Source organism: Rhinopithecus bieti, unplaced genomic scaffold (assembly GCF_001698545.2).
Source record: "Rhinopithecus bieti isolate Rb0 unplaced genomic scaffold, ASM169854v2 scaffold_19546, whole genome shotgun sequence".
NCBI lineage: Eukaryota > Metazoa > Chordata > Mammalia > Primates > Cercopithecidae > Rhinopithecus > Rhinopithecus bieti.
This window is the reverse complement of record NW_016809475.1, coordinates 432,228-459,163: the sequence shown is the minus strand read 5'-3', so window position 1 is coordinate 459,163 and position 26,936 is coordinate 432,228. Positions and strand designations below refer to the sequence as shown.

Below are 26,936 nucleotides of genomic sequence, written 5' to 3'. Positions count from 1 at the left end.
GAGGATGACTGTAGAAATAGAAAGGATGTGGAGCCTGGTGATGCTGCACAGCTCCAGGGACCACAGAAGCAAAGCAACTTCAATATCCAAAGTCACAGTTCTTGTTAGCAGCAGATCTAGGCTTCGAGCTGCATTCATGTGATCCTTCTAGTCTGGGGGCAGAGCATTTGTTATAACTTATCAGGGTTTTCATACAGTCTTCATTAGGGCTCTGTTTCTACGGTGGTGCCAAGACAGTTTCAGGGTGTGCTCCGAGAGTGAGCGATTAAGGAAAAAGGATTTAATGAGAGCAGATATACATTTTCCTGCTTAATATTGAGAGATTTTTGTTAGATCTTGATCAAAAAGTCTGACCTTGAAAGACATCTGCAGTTCAAAGATGATGACTTTGACAATGACAGTGACCATTACAATTTCAGTTCCTCTCTGAAGAGCTGCAGAGAAGAGAAAATAAATGCCTGGAGTTCAAAAATAAGACAATGGCACCAAAAATCCATCAAAAAAAGAAAGTTCTCCTCAAAAAGGGGATAACACAATACCCAGGGGGGGAAATTATGCCTTCAGTGAGGGATTTCATAAAGAGTTATGACATTTCAGATTCTCGGGAAGTTAAAATAGTTGTATCTCCATTGTGATATGCCCTTTAGAAAATCAATATAATTTATTGTGCCACTTCAGGGCCCACTTTCTATACTTTGAAGTCTACAGGACAGAGTGAAGGAATAGAAACCCATTTGAGATAGCTCAAATAATAGAGGGGTGTATTATATTTTCAGAATCCAAGGACAGAAATTGCAGGGCATCTCAGTGGACCTGGAAATTCAGGAGCAAAGGCTGTTTTGTCTTCTTGCAAGGACCTTTGTGGACACTCAGGGGCCTTATAGTCTCACTTCTCTCTGCTTCTCTCCTACCTCCCTCTCTCTCTTTCTTCTGCTTACAACATGACTGGCAGGCTAATTACATGGCATTACTCTGACTGCATTCTTTGTGTACCTTGGGTTGGGTTTTTGAGAGACATACTCTGACTCAGTGCAGTCTAGTGAATGACTTGCTGTGAGTCAGATGCCAATCAATTTTGCTGGGGGAGAAGGTGATGCTGTAGTTAAGGAGGAAGGAGCAAGGCAGCAAAGGCTTACAGGGTACATCCCTTTGGATGGGGTATAGGTGGGGAGGGGGAGGCAACAGTCAGTATCTGCATTATAGACTATCATGGGAACAACAATGATGCTATAATTTGGGTGTTCCCCCAGGCTGCCTGCCACACAGTGGCATTGCTGTGCACACTTGAGAAGACTTTACGAAGTTACCATGCACAGCTTATCATTTTGGTGGTCCTATTCCCTCAGCAACCCCGAGATCCCAGTATCTTCCTAGACATGCAGTCTTCTAGCTTCTTAAGCACAAAAATGATATTCCTACAAATGGAGTCCAGTCGCCTGGTCAAATGATGCTAGCCAGGGGAGAACTCAGAGAACACATTTATTTGGCCTTGCATTTGACATTAGCTTCCTTGCAGTGGCTAAGGGTATAGGCGCTGGAGCTGTACCACCAAATCCAAATCCTGGCCCCGCTATGCAATAACCATATGGCCTTGAGCAAGGGATTTAGCCTCTCTAAGTCTTCATTTCTCCACTTGTGAAAAGCGCATAATAAAACCACTCAGTGAGAAATAAAACACCCAGATATAGTGAGAAATATGCTCTGAAAACAGTTTTTGATTCCTAGAAAGTACTCAGTAAATGTCACCCACAATTACTATCATTATTGCAAATCCCTCTTTCATGTCCTATGGACCTAAATTAATTGAAAGCTCTAAGTCAATGACTTCCCCACATTCCTCACAGCTCTTGACCTAACTCCCTCCCTAGACCTTTGCACGTACGTAGTGTTAACAAGGGCTTGGTGACTAATCAGTTGGTTTGATAATGTGCTTTGTGCTCGGAATTGAAAAGGCTCTCATGATCAAAGATAGAAAAGGATGCATAAGAATAAAACCTTGACCTGAATTTGAGCAATTTGCTAAGTACAAAGAGTATATCTTTCAAACCTTTGTGTGTGTGTGGATAATTTGTGTATATGTCCCTCCCCTGAAATATTAATATAAAGGACACCCAGGATGTTTCTCTTATTTCTTTGATCCCTATCAATACTGTCAAAAATTGTCATCTTCTATACTGAAGAATGTTCAATCTGTTCCTTGAGACTGAACGCAAGACCAGAGAGCTGGAAAACCCACGAGAAGCTTTAACACAGATTCACTCTTTCTTGTTCTTTTCTCCTCCAGGAGCCAAGCTGTTCCCAAAGATCATGAACCTGTCTTCTGAGCACTGCAACATATCAGAGTGGCTGAGGCTAGAAGCAACAGTGAAGGCTTCTGTCTATGTGGTCACCTTAGCCACAGTCATCACTGTCATCATTATGGCAATAGTGTCACAGAATTCAAAGCTGCAGGGAGAGGCCCGATATATCCTCCTTTGCCAGCATCTGCTGTGCATCTCTTCCTACTGTGGCCTGGGGATCATTTTCCAAGGAATGCGGGCACTCCTGGCCAACAGCCCCCTGCTGATATGCTGGGTGGTGTTTGGAGCTAAGCTGAGCGCTGGAGATGGGATTCTCTTCACGCTGGCCTTGATGGCTCTCAACACTTACATGGCGATTTGCTGGCCACTGAGATATCTGTCCTTTGTAGATTCAGTTAAGTATAGGATTCTGGCTGGGACTTGGATGACCATTATACTCAAGAATGTTTGCTTGTTTGTCATAGAGGGCACTAAACCCACTGTGATTGCAGTTTTAAAATCGGAACCCCTTTCCCCTGTGATCTTGAACGGCACTCCTGCCAGGGCCACTGGCATGGTTTTTATTTTCCTACTTTTGTCTGTCATTCTTATAAGCTACTCTCTGATACACCACAAAGGAAAACGGGCTGGCCATTTTAATAGGTCAAATATCAAAGCAAGGAAAACAGTCCTTATTCATTTAGTGCAGATAAGCTGACATATCATACCACCTCTGATATTCATAGGTTTGGGGAAGGTGTGTGGGGTATTTTTCTTTGCTTTGAATCTGGTGGTTTTTGGCGTTTTTGCATTTGCCCAGTGTTTTAACCCCCTGATCTATGGGCTCTGGAATAAAGAGCTGCAAAGCAGATTACACCATTGGATGTGTTTTCAGTTATGGTGTGGTCACACTGCGAACAGCAGAGGGCCAGTTTAGAAAAAAATCAGCCATATGAATCAATAACTTTAGTCCTAATGGTTTCATCAGCTAAGGCTGAGGTCCTGTCTTTCACTCAACCTAAAATTGGTGCCTTCATTTGTTTTTGAAAGCAATATGAATAAGTCAAAGTTATTTGTTTGGCTTACAAACTTGACTACTGTGTACACTGAATTGACCTCAGTGAAATCCTTTTAATGTCTTTAACTTTAAACCCAGGCCAGTGATTTTAGTAGTGTGCTCTACTGCGTTTGAGCAGTGAGGCAGATCTTGGGGACATACTTGTTTTTAGAAACTGAGAGATAGTCCATGGTTAATGCGAATTGCAAAGAAAGTAGGGCATTGCTATAAAGATACTGGAAAACGTGGAAGCAACTTTATAATTGGGTAACAGGCAGAGATTGGAACAGTTTGGAGGGCTCAGAAGACAGGAAGATGAGGGAAAGTTTGGAACTTCCTAGAGACTTGTTGAATGGTTGTTACCAAAATGCTGATAGTGATATTGACAGTGAAGTCCAGGCTGAGTAGTCTCAGATGGAGATGAAGAACCCCCAGTAGGGAAATGGAGTAAAGGTCATTCTTGCTGTGCTTTAGCAAAGAGACTCGTAGCATTGTGCCCCTGCTCTAAAGATCTGTGGAACTTTGAACTTGAGAGAGATGATTTAGGGCATCTGGCGGAAGAAATTTCTAAGCAGCAAAGTGTTCAAGATGTGACTTGGTTATTTCTAAAAGTGTACCCTCATATGTGAAGAAAGACGTGGTCTGAAATTGGAACTAATATTTAAAAGGGAAGCAGAGCATAAAAGTTTGGAAAATTTGCAGCTCGACCTTGTGGTAGAAAAAAACCTCTTTTTCTGTGGAGCAATTCAAGGCTGCAGAAATTTGCATAAGTAAAGAAGAGCCAAATGTTAATAGCCAAGACAATGGGAAAAACGCCTCCAGGACATTTCTGAGACCTTTGTGGCAGTCCCTCCCATTGCAGCTCTGGAGGCCTGTGAGGGCAAAATGGTTTCATGGGCCAGGCTCAGGGCCATTCTGCTCTGTGCAGCCTCAGGACATGATACCCTGTATCCCAGCTGCTTCAGCTCCAGCCATGGCTAAAGGGGGCCAAAGTACAGCTTGGGCCGTGTCTTCAGAGGGTGCAATCCCCAGGTCTTGGTGGCTTCCACGTGGTGTTGGGCCTGCAGGTGTGCCAAAGTCAAGAGGTGAGGTTTGGGAACCTCCACCTAGATTTCAGATGATGTATGGAAATTCCTGAATGTCCAGACTTATGTCTGCTGCAGGGGCAAAGCCCTCACAGAGAACCTCTACTAGGGCAGTGCAGAGGGGAAATGTGTGGTTGGAACCCCCACATAGAGTCCCCACTGGAGCACTGCCTAGTGGAGCTGTGAAAAGAGAGCCACCATCCTTCAGACCTCAGAATGGTAGACCCACCGACAGCTTGCACTGTGCACCTGGAAAAGCCACAGACATTCAATGCCAGCCTATGAAAACAGCTGAGGGGGCTGTGCCCTGCAGAGCCACAGGGCTAGAACTTCCTAAGACCTTGGGAGCCCACCCCTTGCATCATTGTGGCCTGGATGTGAGACATTAAGTTAAAGGAGATTATTTTGGAACTTTAAGATTTAATGACTGCCCTGCTGGGTTTTGGACTTGCATGGGACCTGTAGCACCTTTGTTTTGGCCAATTTCTCCCTTTTGGAATAGAAGCATTTACCCAATGCTTGTACCCCCATTGTATCTTGGAAGTAACTAACTTGTTTTTTATTTTACAGGCTCATAGGTGGAAGGGACTTGCCTTGTCTCAGATGAAACCTTGGACTTGGACTTTGAGTTAATGCTGGAATGAGTTAAGACTTTGCAGTACTATTAGGAAGGCATGATGGTGTTTTGAAATGTGAGGAGGACATGAGATTTGAGAGAAGCCAGGGGTAGAATGATATAGTTTGGCTTTATGTCCTCACCCAAATCTCATATGTTGCATTGCAGTCCCCAATGTTGGGGGAAGAACCTAGTGGGAGGTGATTGGATCATTGGAGGCAGATTTCCTCCTTGCTGTTCTCATGATAGTGAGTGGATTCTCATGAGATCTTGTAGTTTCAAGGTGTGTGGCACTTCCCGCTTTGCTCTGTCTGTCTTCTGCCAGCATATGAAGAAGGTGCTTGCTTCCCCTTCGTCCTTCTACTATGAGTGTAAGTTTCCTGAGGCTGCCCAACCATGCTTCCTGTACAGCCTGGGGAACTGGGAGTCAATTAACCCTCTTTTCTTCATAAATTACTCAGTCTCGGGTAGTTCTTTATAGCAGTGTGAGAACAGACAATACATCTAGCTTACAGGGAGAACAGAAATAAGTTTTAGCTGGTTAGCTGTGTCCTCAGCTAAAAATTGGGATTCTTAATATTAAGGAAGGAAGAATGGATTGAAAGAGATCAAATGAAGTTCACAGGCAAGCAGCCCGGGCGCCGCCCTGACAGCCCGGGCGGCGCCCTCAGCCTAGTTAAAGATCGACCCCGGACCTAACCGATTAGGTTAATTAGGTTATCTATAGACTCCGGACATTGTAAGGACAAACGTTGTGAAAGTCTCTGTCCTGCTCTAATTACCGGTGTCTGCCACATATCTTAGTCCTGGACCCAGTACAAACACAATCCCCTATTTTGTCCCAACTTCCTGAGCCCAACACAAACACATCCCCCCACACATCTCAGAAACACCACCTAGAGAGCCCCTGATAAGATCACAACCGTTTGTAGTTTTACTAAATGCGCGGGAACAAATGGAAAACTGTTAATTGTATTAACCAATTACCAGTTGTAATGCTGCAACCAAAAGAATTCCTTTGTACCTCTGTAACCTTACATATCCTGTATGCATCGGGCTATAAAAAGCGGCCACATGCATCATTCAGGGCCCTCTTGTATGTTGTAAAACAGAGGGACCAAGTTCGAACTTGCATTAAAGATCCTTGCCGCTTGGCTTTGACTCCGGATTCTGGTGGACTTCTTCGGGGAATACAGGGTCTGGGCATAACAGGATATCAGGAGGCAAAATTATTTCAAGGATCAGTTTGCTTTCAACAAAGTAAAGTATAAAGAAAGACAGTGCATGGGTTATGATCACCACAAACATATACTCTACTTTTCAACATGACATACAAATACAGAATTAACTGTTCAGGATGCCAGAGAACTTTAGTTGTGTTATATTCACAGTTTTCAAAGAGAATGGTATCAATGAGAACACTGACCTGGTTTAAACATGGAAATCAACTAATAACTTTAAGCAAGTTTGAGGCAGCAGCATGAAATATATTCTTTCACAGAAGTAGATGTGTGGCATTTCTTTAGAGAAAACATCCATTTCTGGATCAGTCAGGATTCAGTTCTAGAAATAAGAATCATCACCCTAGGCATTTTAAGCAGAAACGACCTAATACAGGAATCAGATGCTAACAAAGTCCCTGGAAGGCTGAAGGACTGAAATTGGGACCCCACTCCCCATGCCTGATTGATGTCAACAGCAAACCACTGCAGCCAGCATGATCTGGAGGGTAAGCAGCTGCGGCCACCACAGCTCCTGCTGCCCCTTGACACTCGTGCCTTTGTGACTTTGCTTGCCAGAAGAAATAGTTAGAGGGAGATGGCTTCCACCCCCTTCCATCTTCCAAATCTTAACATCATTGCTTCTAACTGGTAGAACCTAAGTGGCATCCAGAACTCTAAAAGTAAAGAAGTCTGGGAAATGTAGTTCTGAGTTTCATAGATTTGGCAGTGCTGGAAGTTACAACAAAAGGAGGGTAAAATGAAGATTGAATGAGCCAATCTATAGGATCTGCCATCACTGCATTTAATTTTACCTACAGGCAACAACAGCAGCAAAAACAACAGATAGCATTTATTGAGCAATAACTGTGACCCTGACATGATGCAGGCTATTTTATATGCAATATGTCAAATCCTCACAACAATTTAATATATAGGTATAATTATTTCTGATTTTAAAAAGAGAAAAAGCTGAGGCTTACCATGGCCTTACATAAACCTAGGAGGTTGGGGCCTTCCCTTTAACATTTGTCTTATACACTACTTGGCCCAAGCTGATCATTTCCTCACTGTTGAGAGGTGGGCCAATTGCGTGGGAAATTCAGGCCTCTATTCTCCACTGTGTTTTGGATGTGGACACCTGGATCATGGAAGAAAGCCTTTTTCACCCATTGTTTTGATTACATTATCCTGTCCTCAGGCCTTCCTTGTTTTCAGGCTCTAGTGGTTTCTACTACATTTTGATTTCAAGTTTTCTTTCTTCTCTCTGGGTGTTCTAAGTCTTGCCTCTCTCCAACACCAATTCTGAGAAGACAAAGCATCACTTTTTCTTTTCCAGTGTTCAGGTATCTTTCCAGCGAAGGCATCAGGTCTTAGTACCTTTGTTCCCCGGGGACCCAACACGGGGCCTGGTGGACTGCAGGCCCTCAGATTAAGAAACGGATTCATCAACCAATAAAACATAGCTTTCTACAAACCCCTTGCCCACAAAAGCCAAGCTCTCTTTATTTTTGTTAACATTTTTTTTTTCTGAGTCTGCTTGCTAGGGAACTGTTGAAATATTAAGCCGTCTAAGAGCAAAGGATATCTTTGTTCCCCAGAAAGTAAAAGAAAACTAGAAAATTTACCAAGCTTAACTTACATATAAGTCCTAGATCTAATATAAGTCATTTAATTTATCCTTAAAACTTAAACTATTAAAACTCTATTTTCTGATCTCAAAGGTGACTTCTGCTTGTAACATTAAGTGCTAAGTAGTAGTTTCATACTTTCAAATACAAATTATCATTTTTAAAATTAAAAAAATTTTGAATTGGGAATCTAAATGGTGTAAAATTCAAAGGGTTCAAAATGATATTTAGTAAAAACAAACTTTTCCTCCCCATTTTCCCAGGTCTCCCACTCTTCTCTAAGAGTCAACCAATATTAACAGTTTTTTGGTGTTTTGCTTAAGAGATGATCTACAAAAGGCAAACTATTGAGGATTTATCATTTCTAAGATAATTTTGGATTTGATATCGTAGATATAGATTGGAAAGTTGTTTAAACTGGTATTTGGAATAATAATTTATGTCACAAATGAGAGTTAATGATATCAGCAATAATTAATTTCATGACGTGACAATCCTTTGCGCCCCTGGGAACCTTAAGCTTGGGCAAGATACAAAAGGGAAGGGAAGGGAGGAAGTGGTAGGTAAAGTTAGTTGCAATTGTTGAGAGTTCTTGTAAAATGTTCTTTGTTCATATTGAAATGGTGCAATGATAGTGAGTTTAAAGTCAGATAGTGTGGGAGGTTTGGGCAAATGTTCAGTGAAGATAGAGCTTTCATAAAGTTCTAAGAATAAATTGCTTGAAGGATAAAATGTGAATTATCTCAAAATTTCCAAGTTCTTATGAATATTTTATTTACCATAACTGCAACCACATTATTTCTGCATGAAATGATTTCTGGCTTCTATGTAGATATGCTGTATAAACACATATTAACTAATTTGAGAATAAACTTGGGCAAAATCTTAAATGCAAGAATAGAAAAGTAGTTCATAATACTCATCGTAAGAAAATGTTGAATGAATTCAGCCCATTGTTTAGAAGAAGTCAAGACTGTAAAATCAGCCATGCTTAAGGATTTTAATCTTTTTTTTTTTCCCCTGAGGTCAAAGTCTGTTTCTGGAACTACCTGCCTGATGGCCATACAAAGACATATACATGCAGTGGAGAGAAAACTGCACATTGGCGGAGGTGGGGAGAGGATGCCAGAGTCTTCTTGTGAGCCAAGAGGACTTACAGGTAGGGTCTGGCTTTGGGTTGTTAGAAACGATCAGTCCAAAGGGCTTCATGCCAAAGGGGAGGGGCCTCAGCAGAAAGAGACTGGAGGTTACTATTGGCAGCAGAGGATGAAAATGGAGTGAGAAGCACCTGGCTAAAGACAAGGATTTCCCAAGAGTCCAGAGAGGATAACTTAGACTGAGGATCCCATAATGTGGTATAGAAAAGAAAGAATCACTACTGGGACTCTGTCCTACCCAGAAGATGCAAATATCATATTACATCTGCTTTTGTTAAGGATGGTCTTTCCTGCCCCTTTCATCTTCTTCCAAGCTCTGTTCCAACCCTGGAGGATCACAGGCAACCCAGGGGTAGGGGAAGCTGATAAGAAATGTTAATTCCACCTGCAACTTTAATTCCTTCTTGTAATGCAGCACAACACAGCCATATAACACAGCCATAAGCTTTGTGGGAGTGGGGGATGTTATTCTGCCTATTATGGTTACTAAAATGAGATTGTTCTTTGGAGCTGATAATGACCAAAGGACTTTTTATTATTTAGAATAACTAGGCAAAATGCAATTCAAAACCATAATGAATTATCTCCTCACATCCGTTATGACAACTACCATTAAAAAAACCCAGAAAATAACAAATGATGCTGAGGATATGGAGAAATTGGAACACTTGTGCATTGTTGGTGCAGTTGTAAAATAGTGTGACCACTATAGAAAACAGTATGAGGGTTCCTCAAAAGGTCAAAAATAAAATTACCATATATCCAGCAATCCCACTTCTAGGTATATATCCAGAAAGAATTGAAAGCAGAGCTTGAAGAGATATTTGCATGTCCATACTCATTGTAGCATCATTCACAATAGTCAAGAGCTAGAAGCAACCCAAATTCCATCATGCCTCATGGATGAATGGATAAATGCAGTGAGATATATATAATATATATATATCCTATATATACACCAAATTATGACATAATTTCCTTTTTAAGGTTAAACAGTGTTCCATTGTGTAGATATATATGGTGTGTGTGTGTGTATATATATGTATGTGTATGTGTGTATATATATATATATATAATTTCCCAATGGTTTGAAGAAAGGAATGAATTGGTAAATGTCTTGATCTTATTACATATTATAAGAGATATTTTAAACAAATTATAAATTGTGTGTGTATATATATATATACACACACAATGAAATATTTATATATACACAATGGAATGTTGATATATATACACAATGGAATGTTGACATATATACACAATAGAATATTGATATATATCTTATATATGTAACATGTAATTGATATATATCTTATATAATATATGTAATTATATATTATATATAATATGTGCAATCATATATATCAATATTATAATATAATATGTAATATTATAGTATGTAATAAGATATGTAATATTGTAGTATGTAATATCTATATACACACAATGGAATATTGTTTAATCTTAAAAAATCCGGAATATTGTTTAACCTTAAAAAGGAAGGAAATTATGTCATAAGCTACAAGATGGATGAGCTTTGAGGACAACAATGCTAAGTGAAATAAGCCAGTCACTAAAAGACAAATACTATATGATTCCATTTATCAGAGGTGTTTAAAACAGTCAGATTCATAGAAATGGAACATAAGATGGCAACTGCCAGGGGCTGGAGAGAGCGAGGAAAATGAATAGTTCTTTAATGGGCACAGAGCTTCAGTTCTGAAGATGGAAAAGTTCTGGAGATTTGTTTCATCGCCATGTAAACGCACTTAACACTACTGAGCTATATGCCTAAAAATGGTTATGATGGTACATTTTATGTTGTGTTTTTTTCCACAGTCTTTTAAAAAAGTGACTAGACAAAACTATGCGATCTCATCTAAGATTTAATCCTAGGGAGGTAAAGGTTGGATTCGAAAATGGGGTTTGAATGGATCCCAGGAAAAAGAATCAAGCTGCTTCTTGCTTGCAATCTAGTATGTCTTGCTAATTCAATATAAAGGTTATAAACAAGACCATGTTCATCATTAAGAATCTCTTAATGGCTAATTTGAAAGGAAATTTTATTTCTAGTTTTGATATATAGGTATACATGTTACCTAAAGCTTAGTATAGATACTATGTGTATATGCATATGTATGTGTATAGAGAAATTTATATTCCTATCCATATATACAATTATAGGACCATTCTGGGCCAACTGAATCTAGAATATTTCCATGAGTTAAGGTCAGATGAACCTTAGTTGTAATTATTATACTTACAGTTTATGTAGCACTAACAAGTTTTTAAAATTCAGAAACATCAGTCAATCATTTGCTTTGCTTTGGATATGAGAGCTTTTTCTGCCCATGTTCTCCCTTTATCTCCATATCTACCACCATAGATAGATGTCCTAGTTAAAGGCAAATAACCACAACACAGGCAAAATTAAGAGAGCATGTGACTGAGAAACAGTGATATATTATTTCTGTCGATCCCCAGGTGCTCATTCTTTTTACATCTTAATGTAAAATGTAAAATTTAGATGTGTTTTTCAACAAGATTAAGAAGTGCTGTCCAGCTTCTGTGCTATGGCCTGCACATTATTCTGTGCTATGACCTCAGACATTATTCCAGGGAGTATCTTAGGACAAGAGCAATCCCCTGAGGTTTCAGTCAACAGCCATTTCCAAACCATTAGAGGAAGGAATGTGAGTCTAGGTTTTTGTTTGAAAATTCCTCATTGACGCCTTGTTGTAATAAGATCAAGACAATTACCAACAATTAGTCCTTTCTTTAAGCCAATGGGAAACTCGAACTTCCCCCATCTTTTTCAGATTAGGTGAAGCCATGTGTACTATTCATTGTCTATTTCTGTGTAATAAATCACCCCCCAAACCTAGAGGCCTATTATCTCACTGTTTCTGTGGATCAAGAATTCAGACAGGACACAGACATATGGGAGGTGCCTCATCTGGAAGACTTGAAGGCTAAGGGGCTGGGAACACCTGGAGGCTTGATGGAGGCTGGAGGATCCACTCTGAAGGACCCAGTCACACAGCCAGTGAGTTGGTACTGGCCAACTAGTTCCTCCTCTCGGCATGGGCTTCTCTTCATACGGATCTCAAAGGGCTGCTCAAGTGTCCTAGTGACATGATGGCTGGCCTTCACCAGAATGCAGCATCTGAAAGTGGTGGGCCCATACCAGTTGAAGGGATCCTTTTCGCATTCGGCCTCTCGGGTCACGTATTTCAACATCTGCTGTAGTCCACTTATTCGTAGTGAGGCACTAGGTCTGGCCCACATGCAAGGGAAGGGGTATTAGTCTCTACCTTTTGAAGGTGGGTAGATACATTTTTAAAGTACTGGTCCATGTGACTAGTTTTGCAAATAGAAAGTGACACCTGTCCCTTTTGAAGGAAAACCTGTAAGAGCTGGTGTGTGATTTTCCACGTTCTTGTCCCCTGTCAATATTGAGGATGCACATGTTCACATGCAGGACTAAAGCTGAGCTGTTACACAGGGTGGCTGCCCTAGAAAGTAGCCCTGACCCACCAGGGATCTTGTAGGAGTGAAAAATAAACCTTTTTTTTAAGCAACTGATATTTTGGGGGTAGTCACTGCAGCATAACCAACTCTATCCTGATGAATATTCTCCTGCAACCAAATGTGAGAAACAGCAGTCAGTGGCCCAAAGAGAATCCTGGAGACTAGAGTATATCTTTTTAAAAGATACATATGGCCAGGCGTGGTGGCTTATGCCTGTAATCCCAGTACTTTGGGAGGCCGAGGTGGGCGGATCACCTGAGGACAGGAGTTCGAGACCAGCCTGGCCAACATGGCGAAACCCCATCTCTACTAAAAGTACAAAAATTAGATGGGTGTGGTGGCAGGTGCCTGTAATCCCAGCTACTCAGGAGGCTGAAGCAGGAGAATCACTTGAACCCAGGAGGCAGAGGTTGCAGTGAGCCAAGATTGTGAGCCACTGCACTCCAGCCTGGGCGACAAGAAAGAGACTCCGTCTCAAAAAAAATAAATAAAATAAGTAAAAAAAATAAAAGATACACTGCATTACCAATTCTCCCAGCGGCATACAGTCAAGGCTGGCAAACCACGGTCCACAGGTTAAATCCAGCCTCCCATTTGTTTTGTATAGCCGGGGAGTAAGAATGGTTTTTACATTTTTAAATAGCTGAAAATAGTCAAAAGAAGAAGAATAGTTCATGACGTGAAAATTATATAAAATTCCAATTTCTGTGTCCATAAAGATTGTTTTTGGAACACACCCATGCCCATTCATTTCAGTATTGTGTATGGCTGACTTTGCCTCACAGCAGTGGAGTTGAGTGACTGTCACAGAGAGCACATGGCCCGGCAACGCCTGAATTATTTACTATCCATCCCTTTGCAGAAAAAGTTTGCTAACTCTTGACCCTAGAAGACAAGAAAGTCTGATAAAATATGAAATTTGATGACTTTGAATTGAAATGTGATTCAGAACAGTTGGACAAAACAAATTTAAGGAACACCCTAACCAACTCATTTTCTTTGCATCTCTATTTTAATGTGATCAAAGGTGATATAGGATGAAAATCTGTCTGAATAAGCTTCAACAAATGTACAGCGCAACTCCTAAGAAATAAAAAAGTGTGGTGGCATAGTTTACTTTGCAACTTATTTTCCTGTCTTACACAATCTATGGTGTCCTAGATGCAATGATATATGGTAGCGTAGAAGATAAAAAGTGAAAAAGCAGTCCTCTGGAAAAGCCTTTGAAAGCTCATTGTGATTATCCACCTTTCTGAGTCAGTAGCTCTTTTTCTTTTGAAACAGAGTGTCACTCTGTTGCCCAGGCTGGAGGGCAGAGATAAGATCACAGCTCACTGTAACTTTGAAGTCCTGAGCTCAAGGGATCCTCCTGCTTCAGTTTTCAGGTTAGCTGGGACTACAGTTGCATGTCACCATGCCCAGCTAAGTTTTTCCTTTAGAGATGGGGTGGCGGGGAGAGGGAGCGGTCTCACTATTTTGCTCAGACTGATCTTGAACTCCTGACCTCAAGTGATCCTCCCACCTTGGCTTCCCAAAGTGCTGGGATTACAAGTGAGCCACCGCGCCTGGCCAGTAGCTCTATGTTTCACTTATTCTACCCCCAGCAGTTGGCAGAATAAACAACGTGGTGGGCTGTGATTTTGTGCACCTGGTCTGATAGCTAATTAGAGCATAAGCATCCTGAAGTCCTCAATCTAGGGTGGTCCTGGATTTTATTCAGCTGTTTAGAGTACCTGGCTGGGGGCTGCGTGCCTGTAATCCCAGCATTTTGGGAGGCTGAGGCAGGCAGATCACTTGAGGTCAGGAGTTCGAGACCAGCCTCGCCAACATGGTGAAACCCCATCTCTACTAAAATACAAAAAGTAGCCGGGCGTGGTGGCGGGCACTACTCGGGAGGCGGAGGCAGGAGAATCGCTTGAACCTGGAAGGTGGAGGTTGCAGTGAGCTGAAATGGCACCACTGCACTCCAGCCTGGGCAACAGAATGAGACTCCATCTGAAATAAATAAATAAAATAAAATAAAATTAAAATTAAAAATAGAGAACCTGGACGGGATCCGCAGCAGCACTGCCCCGCAGGTGCTTTTTCTACTCTTTCTGAGAAGGGCTCCTCTCCACCAAGAAGAGTGACTGTAGCCAAAAAAGGCCTGGGCTGAGCATGAATTTGTTTTCTGTGGTCTCTGCTGTCAGTACTTCCACGGATGATAGCCAGAGTGTCCTCGCTTCGGAGAATCCAACCATGGCTTTCCAGTAAAATAAACAGAAACAAATGCCCTGAGTCAAGACAGGCTGTGCTCTCCCTTTAAAAAAAATTCTCATTTACTTTGGCAATAAAATATTAATCGCAGATGAGAGAAAGAAAAGTAGGCAATTAATTCTAAATCGTTACACTGGGTTAAACTGGAGAAGAGCTCATAATGATACACTGCTCTCTCCTGGGAACTTCTCCTTTCAATGGGCCCTCCTCTACAAGACAATTGCGGGAAAAGCTTAGAAAACACATCTGTTACTCTGAAAAGTGTGAATAAGAATGATCAATTTAGGGGATCATGTGGGCCAGGTGGGACCAAAGAGGGGGTTTTATTTTTAGTGGAAGTGGAGATCATGATGTAGTTTTTTAGAAGTCAGGTGTATTCAGGTATAATTGACACACAGTAAAATCCACTCTTTCTTTCCTTTTTTTTTAGACAGGGTCTTGCTCTGTGGCCAGGCTGGAGGGCAGTGGCGTAATCTCGGCTCACTGCAAATTCCACTTTCTGGGTTCAAGTGATTCTCCTGCCTCAGCCTCCCAAGTAGCTAGGATTACAAGTGCACACCACCACGCCCAGCTAATTTTATATTTTAGTAGAGATGGGGTTTCACCATGTTGACCAGGATGGTCTCGATCTCCTGACCTCGTGATCCACCCGCCTTGGCCTCCCAAAGTGCTGGGATTACAGGCATGAGCCACCGCGCCTGGCTAATCCACTCTTTTAAAATGTAGGTTTGTTTTGACAAATGTAAAACCACATGACACCAATACAGTCAAGACCCAGAGCAGTCCCATCACCCCAGAGGTTCCCTCAGGCCCTTTGGCAGTCACTCTCCTTTTGCCATGCCATCTCTGGCAACCACCAATCCATGTTTTGTCCCTGTAGTTTTGCTTCCTCTAGAATGTCATATAATTGACATCATATAATTGAAATTATATCATTACTGGCCTTTTGAATCTGGCTTTTTTCAGTTAGCCTAATGCTCTTAGAATTCCTCCCTGTTGCCGCATGTTATCAATAGCTTGTTATTCTTTATTCCTGAGTAATGTTCCATTATATGGATGTGCTACAGTGTACTTACCAAGTTACTTGCTGATCTGATCGGCATGTGAGTTATTTCCAGTTTTGGGCCATTACAAATAAAGGTGCAATGATCATCCATGTACAGGTCTTCGCATGGACCTGTGTTTTCATTTCAGTGCCTGGGAAGGGGTTGCTGGGCCAAATGATAAACATCAGTGTAATTCTGTAAGAAACTACCAAACTGTTTTCCAATGTGATTGTTCCATTTTGCATGCATGAGATTTCCCGTTCCTCTGCCTCCTTGTCTGCTCTTAGTATTGCCAGTCTTTCTAATTTTAGCCATGCTAATAGGTGTATAACAATATCTCATCAGGGCTTTCATTTGCATTTCCCTGATGACTAGTGATGTTGAGCATCTTTTTATGTGTTTAATTTGTCATTTGTGCACCTTCTTTGATGAAGTATCTGTTCAAATCATCTTCCCTTCCCACTTAAAAAAAATGGAATGTTTTGTCTCTATTGAGTTCTAAGATTTCTTTTCTTTCTTTCTTTCTTTTCTTTTGAGAAGGAGTCTTGCGCTGTTGCCCAGGCTGGAGGGCAGTGGCTTGATCTCGGCTCACTGCAACCTCCGCCTCCTGGGTTCAAGCGATTCTGCTGCCTCAGCCTTCTGAGTAGCTGGGCTTACAGGTGCCCGCCATCATGTCTAGCTATTTTTTGTATTTTTAGTTGAGACAGGGTGTCACAATGTTGGCCAGACTGGTCTTGAACTTCTGACCTCAAGTGATCCACCGGCCTAGGCCTCCCAAAGTGCTGAGATTACAGGCATGAGTCACCGCACCTGGCTGAGAATTTCTTTATATGTTCTGGATTCCAGTCCTTCATGAGATATGTGTTTTTAAATATTGTCCTCATCTTTGCTTGTTTCATTTTTAACTTTCTTGAAAGTATCTTCCAAAAATCAGAGGTTTTAATTTGATGTTCAGCTTCTTATTTTTTTTCCTCTTACGGTTTATGTGTTTTATGTTCTAGCTAAGAACTCTTTGCCTAACCCAGGGTCTCTATTATTTTTCTGCTGCTGCTGTGAAAAACTACCACAACCCTACTGGCATAAGACAACACAAATTTATGATCTTACAGTTTTGTAGGTCAGAAGTCTGAGCTCCTTGGCTGGTTTCTGTGCTCTGGGTCTCACCAGGCCAAAGTCAAGGTGTCGGCTGTTTGGGCTCTTACCAAGAGGCTTGGGAAAAATCCACGAGTGTTCACTCAGGGTGTGGGCAGAACCCAGTTTCTTGAGGTTATGGGGCTCAGCTGCCAGCTTCATTGCTGGGGTCAACTGGGGTCGCCCTTGGCTCCACATGGCTTCTCTCTGATCCTTGCAAATGAGGCCCTCCCTCTGCTAGCTGGCAATCCTGACTCATAGAATCTTAAAGAACTTCTCATGGCTGGAATATCCAATTTTCCCTTCTGCTGCAGCTGGAGAAAGTTCTCTGCTATTAAAGGGTCATGTGATTAGATGGGACTCACCTGGATAGCCCAGGATACCCTCCCTATTTTAAGGTCTGTATCTTTCATTGCATCTGCAAAGTCTCTTTTGCCAGGTAATATAACATGTTCATAGGTTCCAGGAACTAGGAGGTGGGCATTTTTGGGAGAGCATCCTGCCTACCACTTCCTCAAATATTTTCTCTCAAGTTTCTTCTAGAAGCTTTATAGTTTTACATTTAGGTCTATGATCCATTTTAAATTAATTTTTGTATATGGCATGAGATTCTTGGATTATGATCGAGACTTTTTCTTTCTCCTCTTTTTATTTTTTTCGCATTTGGATCTCCAATTTGAGAAACATATGTTGCACAAGTTAGGTTTTCAATTTCTATCATGATGAAGAATTTGTGATTTGTATAGCTTCAGAACCAACAGAACCAGGGCTCATGTTTCATCAAGATCACAGCTGACTTCACGGACTGATTTCATGAACAGTCCCATCATGTTTTGACACTCACAGAAAATATTTTTCTCTGAGAGTTTTAGGAGTGGGAACGTATGCTTCCCTGTTCTCTGCCTCACCTCCTGCCATACCCAGCATTGCAGATGGCATGGAACCCCTGGTTCAGCGGGCTCCAGGTGCTCTGCAACACTGAAGGTTAAGGTAGAAGGATGCAGTGAAAAGAAAACCCTGGTCCCTGATCCTGTTTTGGGGGTTCTGGTAGGCAATTCCTTGGGAGCATTTAAAGGACAGCACATCAAGGAGGGACAAAACTTCTTGGCCAGCCAGCCAAGTAAAGGTCAGAATTTGAAGTCAAGAAAGGAAGTAGCAGGCGAATTCTAGACTGATATAATTCAGGTGTAGGGGATTGGGATGGGCACAAACAGGATTGGGATCAGATTGGCAGACAGGGAAGGGCAAAGCTGAAAAGGTGGAACTGCAGACCGGCCATGCCTTGTGCTGCTAGCTGTGCCCACACCCACACCCTGCAGAGAGGGCCTTGGTGACATAGGGCAGAGCCGTCCCCACCCCTGGAGAGCCAGAGTGCCCCAAAAGTTTCCTTGGAGGAGGACAACGGGACAGGCCCAAGACAAAGCACTCAATCCCCAGGAGACTTGCTGGTTCTTGGCACCTGCAGATAAAACCCAAGGGGCTATCTCATGTCCCCAGCCCCTGTTGCTGCCCCCCAGCTCTGACCCTGGCTTAGGGGCAGTTGCCTGAGGCTGCTGTGCCTGCAGATTTTGCAGAAGGAACAAGAGGCTTTAAACTCGGTAAACTTAGCCAGTGCAACACTCTTTTACTAAGGAAAGAAATAGTTAAGAATTCAAGACTCCTCAGCTTATCCATTGATCTGTGTCTGCTCTTTGATTCCAAAGACAGGACCGTCTATGAGCCAAGTCAGAAAATTTCACACTGGGTCCTAGACTCTTAATGGATCCCTTCAGGCACCAATACCACTGAGCAAGACAAGAGGTGACAGGGCTTGGCCTCAATGTGGGCAAATTCCTATTTGAAGTGGCATGAACTGTGTTCTGTCTGACTTCTACCTTTTTAGCTTTCTTTCCTGGACATTCTCAGGAATCCCATCCACAGGAGCTTGCCCCAGTCCCCAGCCATCGGCCTCCCTGCACTGGGGCTGAAATCACCGTTTTCTTTGGAATCACCCTGCCAACCTTATCTGGGGTCACCGATTCTGACTAGCATGACAGAAGCTGCCACGTGTGCTGTGGCACCTGAAGCCTCATGGCACCTCAGCTCTAGGAACTCCTGATGAGAAGGGTGGGGAGGGGGAAACCCAGGACACTGCACGTGAAGGGAAGGGTACCCTCCCTGATTCCGGCCACAGCAGTGACTCAGCTTTACGGAGTGACTACTGTGCACTAGGCATTTTGCCTATGTGGTTGGATCAAATGGCATTTTTTTCCCCTTCTGAGAAATTAAAATGATTAATTTGGGCACTTCTACTATCTGTCTGTGAAAGAAAACTTTATTATATAATCTGATTTTGGAGGCAAGCGTTTCTTTAGCATAATAAAGCCCAAGCCAGGCTTAGTGGTTGTCAAGAAATAGTGTTTGTTGAAATAGACCAGGTTCGATAGTTCAACAGAAGAAAGTCAAGTAGAAGGATGATGAATCTCTCCTGGGGTTCAGGATGAGGTGTTAGAAGGAAATTAAGTTTTCAGGGTAAGGTGGTTTATTTATTTATTTATTTATTTATTTATTTTTTATTTTTGGAGACAGGGTCTCTCTTTGCCACCCAGGCTGGAGTGCAGTGGGGTGATCTTGGTCAAATATAGCCTTGACCTCCTGGGCTCAAACAATCCTCCTACCTCAGCCTCCTGAGTAGCTTGGACTACAGGCATGCACCACCACACCCAGCAAATTTTAAAATTTTTTTGGAGTAGAGATAGAGGGGGATCTCATTATTTTGCTCAGGCTGGTCTTGAACTCCTGGGCTCAAGCAATTCTCCCTCCTTGGCCTCCCAAAGTGCTGGGATTAGAGGTGTGAGCCACCACACCTGGCTGGGTATATAATATTTTGACTTTAGGTATTTTAGGACAGAAGAGAGTTCACTCCAACAACCCCCTCCTGAATCCTGAAAAGTTTGGATGGTGAAAACTTGGTCCTTTGAAAGCCCCCGCCCCCCACCCCATCTCCCCTCCTCACCTGGACCCTTGGCAGCCCCGCCCCCCACCCCATCTCCCCTCCTCTTGGCAGTGGGGATCCCAGGGCTGCCTTCAGGAGGTCCTGTCTCAGGGTGTTCTCCGGCCTCTGGTTCTCAGCTCCAATCCCTGCTGTCTTTCCCACCTTCCCCGTGAAGCATGGAGTCAGGCATTTCTTCTCTGGGCCTGTCCGCACTCCTCACTGCTTCCTTGAGAGAACCATGACCCCAGCTCCAGTGCAGGAGGGACTGTGGTCCTAGAGGGGCCGCCGGCTAGGGGCTGAGAGGAGCTCCCGGAGGTGTGGTTCCTGAGACTTGTCTTCTCCTGTTCTGCTTTCCTGGATGTCATTTTCACGGCAGGAAACCTTTTTAGAAAGGGAGGGGGACACATTTTTCTCAGGGACATATACAGCAAGGCCTCATCCTGCCCCATGTCCCACAGTTGCAGGATAATCTGGCCTGGTCCTGTTCTGGACCTGCCTGATTCTCAAGGCACAGCAGCAGGGGAGGGTGGGCTCTGCACCCTGGTCAAGCTAGGGCAGGTGCTTGCCTTGCCAGCACAAAGTCCCGCTTCCCAGGACAAAGACTTGCTCTGAGGCCGCACTTAAGTCAGGCTCCTTGAAGCTCTCTTTCAACCAGGCCTCAATCCTGGGCTTCTGTGCCTGTCCTCGTTGGGCCTACATCAGCCAGTTTTAGCAAGTCCCTCCTAAGTCAGTGTGGCGAGAAGGCCCCACCCTTGGCATCTGACCACCCTGGCCTGCCTTCAGCAAGAATCCTAACCCTGTTACCAGAAGCCTCCCTTCCCCCTGGCACTTTCTCTTAGTAACTTCCCCCATTCCCACCACCAGTCTGCTCCATGGCTCTAAATCCTCACTTGTTCTGGTTGAATTCAGAACTGAGCCTGTTCTGTACACACTGAGGCCTCCTTCCCCCTTTGCAATAGTTCTGGAATAAAATGTGCTTTTCCTACTTTACCTACTGCCAGGTCCTGGGTTTCTTTAACAGGAGGGCAACCTTCAGTCTGGGTCCGGGTCAGTGGCATAGAAGGGGAAGTGGCACAGTGTGTCCACAGAGGGCAGAGCCCAGTGACGGAAGCCCACAGCAGAGACACTCAGGTTGCATTTGGGAGGGCAGTGGCACTGATGAGAGGGGCATAGGCAAGGACACCATGGGGCAGGATGTAGGAGGGAGTCCTGGGGCAGAACCAGAGTGGGAGCCCAGCCTGGCAAACATCAAAACGTGGCCTGGTACATGGGGAGTGAGATTCCAACTACCCAGTGGGGACCAGGAGGTGAGATGCTGCTCGGAGAAGCTCCAGACCTGCAAGCCAGCCTGCTCAGACTGACTTGGAGCCTAGAGGCATTCATTCATTCATTCATTCATTCATTCATTCTACAAATATGTATTAAGTGCCGATGAGTTTGATGGTAGGGATATACCAACAAGCAAAAGAGACAAAAAGTTTTGTCCCCGTGGAGCTTACATGATAGTGACAAGAGACAGACACCAAACACAATAAACAAATCATGTTGTGTGTTAGAACATGGTAAATGGGATAATTTGGGGGAAGAAAGGACACACGTGAGAGGGAGCAGGAGAGCCAGGTGTGGGAGGTTCCAGCATTAGGGGTGGTTGGAGCAGGTTCCCCCAGGGACATTTGAGCAAAAACACTACAGATGTGAGGGTGAACTGTGGGGACTTCCAGGGGGAGGAAGCTCCAGACCCAGGGGATTGCTGGTGTAAAGGCCTTGAGGCAACAGTGGCCTGGGTTCCAGGGAGGCCAGTGGGTGCAGCAGACCTACGAGGGAGGTGAGAAGCCCCTCATACAGGCCTCAGGGGGCTCTCACCCGGAAGGCAGAGTAGGTAGGATTAGACTGATCTTAACAGGCTGAGTCTGGCTGCCATATTGAGAATAGGCTTTAGGGGTAGGGGTCGGGGTTGTGATGTGTGTTGGGTCGGGTAGGAGCAGGCCATGTACCACTGCCATTAAAGCATTTCAGCTGAGGACCTGTTAATATTCTTAACTGCTCCCCTGCATTTCACAGCTGTCTGTATCCAAATACAATGGGGGCACCTGGCAGCACACCTCAGGGTGACTTCATGTTCAAATATAATATCAACCCAATATCCGATAAAAGCTTCAAAATCATGCCAACATCTTAAGTCTGTCAAGGTGGTGTCAAAGCAGGAGCCAATCCCTGACCTACTGACAAAGGAGAAAGGAAGAAGCCAGTCAGGCAGGCAGTTAGGATGGGCCCTCAGTTAAATTCTTCCAAACAAAAGAACGGCCTAAAAAAATCAAGCAGCAGGCACTGATAAGGGAACTTGCATAGAGGGGCTTGCCTAAGACACGCCCATAGCCACATAGATAAGAAAAGCTACACAGGTGGCTCGCCCAGACATGCCTGCAATGGAAAGTCCCGTTGAGAGGTGACAATGTGCTAGCAGCCCTCACTCTCAACACCTCCTCAGCCTCTACGTCCACTCTGGCGGTGCTTGAGGAGTCCTTCAGCCTGCCACAGCACCGTGGGAGCCCCACTCTGGGCTGGCTGAGACCAGAGCCGCCTCCCTTTGCTTGCAGGGAGGTGTGGAGGGAGAGGCGCGGGCAGGAACCGGCCTGTGCTTGGCATTCACTGGCCACTGCCAGTTCCAGCAGGTGCGGGCTTGGCTGGCCCTGCACACGGAGTGGCCGGCTGGCGCCACCGGCCCAGGGCAGTGAGGGGCTTAGCACCCTGGCCAGCAGCTGCGGAGGCTGCACCAGGTCCCCCAGCAGTGCCAGCCCACCAGTGCTGCACCCAAATTCTCGCCGGGCCTTTGCCTCCCTGCGGGGCAGGGCTCGGGACCTGCAGCCCGCCATGTATGAGCTTCTCTCCTGCGGTGGGCTCCCACGCGGCCTGAGCCTCCCTGACAGGTGCCACGGCCTGCTCCCTGGCGCCTGGTCCCATCGACAACCCAATGGTTGAGGAGTGCAGGCCCCGCTCGGGACTGGCGGGCAGCTCCGGCCCGCAGCCCTGGTGAAGAATCCACTAGGTGAAGCCAGCTGGACTCCTGAGCTGGATGGGGACTTGGAGAACTTTTATGTCTAGCTAAGGGATGGTAAACGCACCAATCAGTACNAGGGCAGTGAGGGGCTTAGCACCCTGGCCAGCAGCTGCGGAGGCTGCACCAGGTCCCCCAGCAGTGCCAGCCCACCAGTGCTGCACCCAAATTCTCGCCGGGCCTTTGCCTCCCTGCGGGGCAGGGCTCGGGACCTGCAGCCCGCCATGTATGAGCTTCTCTCCTGCGGTGGGCTCCCACGCGGCCTGAGCCTCCCTGACAGGTGCCACGGCCTGCTCCCTGGCGCCTGGTCCCATCGACAACCCAATGGTTGAGGAGTGCAGGCCCCGCTCGGGACTGGCGGGCAGCTCCGGCCCGCAGCCCTGGTGAAGAATCCACTAGGTGAAGCCAGCTGGACTCCTGAGCTGGATGGGGACTTGGAGAACTTTTATGTCTAGCTAAGGGATGGTAAACGCACCAATCAGTACTCTGTGTCTAGCTCAGGGTTTGTAAATACACCAATTAGTATTCTGTGTCTAGCTCAAGGTTTGTAAATACACCAGTTGGTATTCTGTATCTAGCTAATCTAGTGGGGACTTGGAGAACTTTTCTGTCTAGCACTCTGTCTAGCTCAAGGATTGTAAACACACCAATCAGCACTCTGTGTCTAGCTCAAGGTTTGTAAATACACCAATTGGTACTCTGTATCTAGCTAACCTAGTGGGGACTTGGAGAGCTTTTATGTCTAGCTAGAGGATTGTAAATACACCAATCAGCACCCTGTCAAAATGGTCCAATCAGCTCTCTGTAAAATGGACCAATCAGCAGGATGTGGGTGGGACCAGATAAGGGAATAAAAGCAGGCTGCCTAAGCTAGCCAGCCGCAACCTGCTTTGGTCCTCTTCCACAGTGTGGAAGCTGTGTTCTTTTGCTCTTTGCAACGAGTCTTGCTGCTGCTTATTTTTTGGATCCACGCTGCCTTTATGAGCTATAACACTCACAGCAAAGGGCTACTGCTTCAGTCCTGAAGCCAACGCGACCACAAACCCACTGGGAAGAATGAAGAACTCCAGATGCGCTACCTTTAAGAACTTTAATACCACGAAGGTCTGCAGCTTCACTCCTGACAGTGAGACCACGAACCTGCCGGAAGGAAGAAGCTCCAGACACATCTGAACGTCTATCTGAAACTTCGGGCACACCATCTTTCAGAACTGTAACACTCACCGCGAGGGTCTGCAGCTTCATTCTTGAAGTCAGTGAGACCAAGAACCCACCAATTATGGACAGCCCGTCCCCTAACACATGCACAGTTAAGGTGAACAAAGCAATGTGGAGTCACTAAGCTAAGGGCCCACATGCACACTTGGAGGATGGGGTGGAGCTAACAGAAATTTGTATCTTATGCAAATGAGATGCCCAGCCCTCATCAGTTTCTTATAAAAGCCTTTGCATTCAACTGTAAAAAGGGCAACCCTCTTCTGGGCCCCCTCTCCATGGCAGAGAGCATTCCTCTTTTGCTTAGTAAACTTTTGTTCCAATCTCACCCTTTGTGTCCATGCTCCTTAATTCTAGTGGTCATGAGACAAAGAACTCCAGGTATTACAACGAGAGAGTGCTACCTTGTGGTGCATGGGTGAGACTTTAACACTAAAACAGAGCACTGTGCGGGACACCTCCACTTACAACTTCTGAAGTTCTCATGACTAAGGCTCAATAATAATCTCCCTCCATCCACACACTTGCTTCTTGCATCCCCAAATCTCATCTGCCTAGCTGTTTTTTCATTTAGTTCCCTTCTCAATTTAGTTTTTTCTTCTGCAATTGGCTTCACATTTTATTCTTATTACTGTTTCTGAAAGCTGTTAATAAATAAACATTTAAGCTACAAAACATTACAATTAAACAAACCAAGCAATCAACCAAACAATAAACCCCGGGTGTCATCTTACAGGACAAGGGCAGCTCTTGTGATTAAGTTGCAGGCTCTACTGCTGCCCACACCACAGACACCTTAGTTAGATTTGTTTCTTTGTCAAACGTTTAAGTCAGATAAAGGACCAGTCATAGGGCAGTGGATCTCAAACCTAATTGTGGCAAAAAAATAAAGTCACCTAGAAAAGTTGTTCACCTGGTTAAAAACACAAATTCTTGGGTCTGAATCCTAGAGATTCTCACCCAGGGCGAACATACCAGAATCTGCATTTTAGCAAGCTCCCTGTGATTCTGAAGCAGCGGGAAGTAGGCAACTTATTGGGAAGTGGTCAATGTCCAGATATCGTAGAGGATCCCTCTCTAAGCACTCTTGACTGGTCCCACAGACCTCCCCCCTCCCCCAGTAGGCTGACTTCCTCACCCTGTCCTCATCCTCTAGCATCCCCAAGAGGAGGTCACCTGGGACATTCCTGCAAATGGGAGGATCAAGAATCCAGGTCTCTGCCAGCTGCCGGCCATCCCCAGGCGGGCCTCCTGCCAGACTCCAATCGATGAAATGAACAACTGGGAAGCCTTTTTCAGCCCACATTACTGAGTGCATCTCAGTTGTTTCATTATGCTAGCTGTGAGGTTTTGCACTTGTGAAAAACAACAGAAGGGACCTTTTGTCACAGTAAGGAAATCCTCGCAAGCATGTGCCTAAACGTGACTGTCTGCTGCTTCATCTTTGCCAGTCTCATCTGGAGAGAACCTGGCGCATCTCTTGGTTGGTTTTCCTCCATCTGCATGAAACAGGAGACACTGAAAGCATCTTCCTCCCCTTCAAAGCCTCCACTACTTCCTTCTCCTAGTTCCTTGTCCTTGCAGAAGCTTTAATACCTCAGTTCCTTTCTGTCTCTGGAGGGGCCCACAGTGCCCTCTGGTGGTTAAACAGCATGTCTCACTTTTTTTTCTTTGGTGGGGGAGGACAGAGTTCCTTGTCGCCCAGGCAGGAGTGCAGTGGTGTAATCTCGGCTCACTGCAACCTCCGCCCCCAAGGCTCAAGAGAGTCTCTTGCCTCAGCCTCCCAAGTAGCTGGGATTACAGGCGTATGCCACCACACCAGGCTAATTTTTGTATTTTTAGTGGAGTTTCACCATCTTGGCCAGGCTGGTCTTGAACTCCTAGCCTCAGGTGATCCACCCATCTCGGCCTCCCAAAGTGCTGAGATTATAGGCGTGAGCCACTGTACCTGGCCTATGGTACACTTTTGTAGAAGTCCAGGGTGCCTGCTGCTCTCAGGGCTAGGTCCTGTGCCTATCCTGGGAGAATGGGAAAGCCTTTGCATGCATTCTGCTCTGCCTGAGCCCTCCAAAGGGCCAGAACCAGGCCTAGGGGGTCAAGGGTAAACTTCTTTGAGGAACTGGAAACTGAGATGATGTCGAGGTTAGGGACTGGCTGTGAATACAAACTGGGTCACCGTCCAGATATAGAAACATCAAAATCTGACCTGTGGGCTCTGTCTGGGAAAATTTGGGGCAAATTGGCACTTGTAGGTGCCAAGGATGCCAAGGAGTGGCTGGTTTACTCTGCCCTCCTCACTGTCCATTGTTTGGACCAATTCTGCCTTCTTAGGAGGGCATGACACTTCTTCCCCCAGGATCCTAGGATGCACTGAAACCTCTCGTTTTTTCCTGCTGGTGAGCACTAACATATACCCATTAACTTGAATGCTAGTGAGCACTAACATACGCCCATTAACTTGAATGCTCATCTTTCACTGGCCAAGACCAAACTTTGACAGGTACCCCCAGAGCACTTTCATAGGCCCGTGAGTCAATTCTGAACCAAGTCATGGGGGCAGCTGAGCCAGCTCCCCTCAGTCCAGGCCTTGATAGCTGGGTACAGTTGTGGCCCTGGGTCTGAATGCTGCAACCACAGTGCCTAAGGTCTGGGTTGTGGAAGCTGGAGAGCCACTGCTAGG

The 26,936-nt window shown here is 44.8% G+C and overlaps 1 protein-coding gene across 1 annotated transcript; it reads left to right on the top strand.

Annotated features, from left to right (window-relative positions):
* Positions 1 to 2,307: 2,307 nt before the first annotated feature.
* Positions 2,308 to 3,216, top strand: LOC108540436 (probable G-protein coupled receptor 148). Its single transcript, XM_017889510.1, is given in 1 exon segment — positions 2,308 to 3,216. A coding segment is annotated over 1 exon segment (909 nt).
* Positions 3,217 to 26,936: the final 23,720 nt, after the last annotated feature.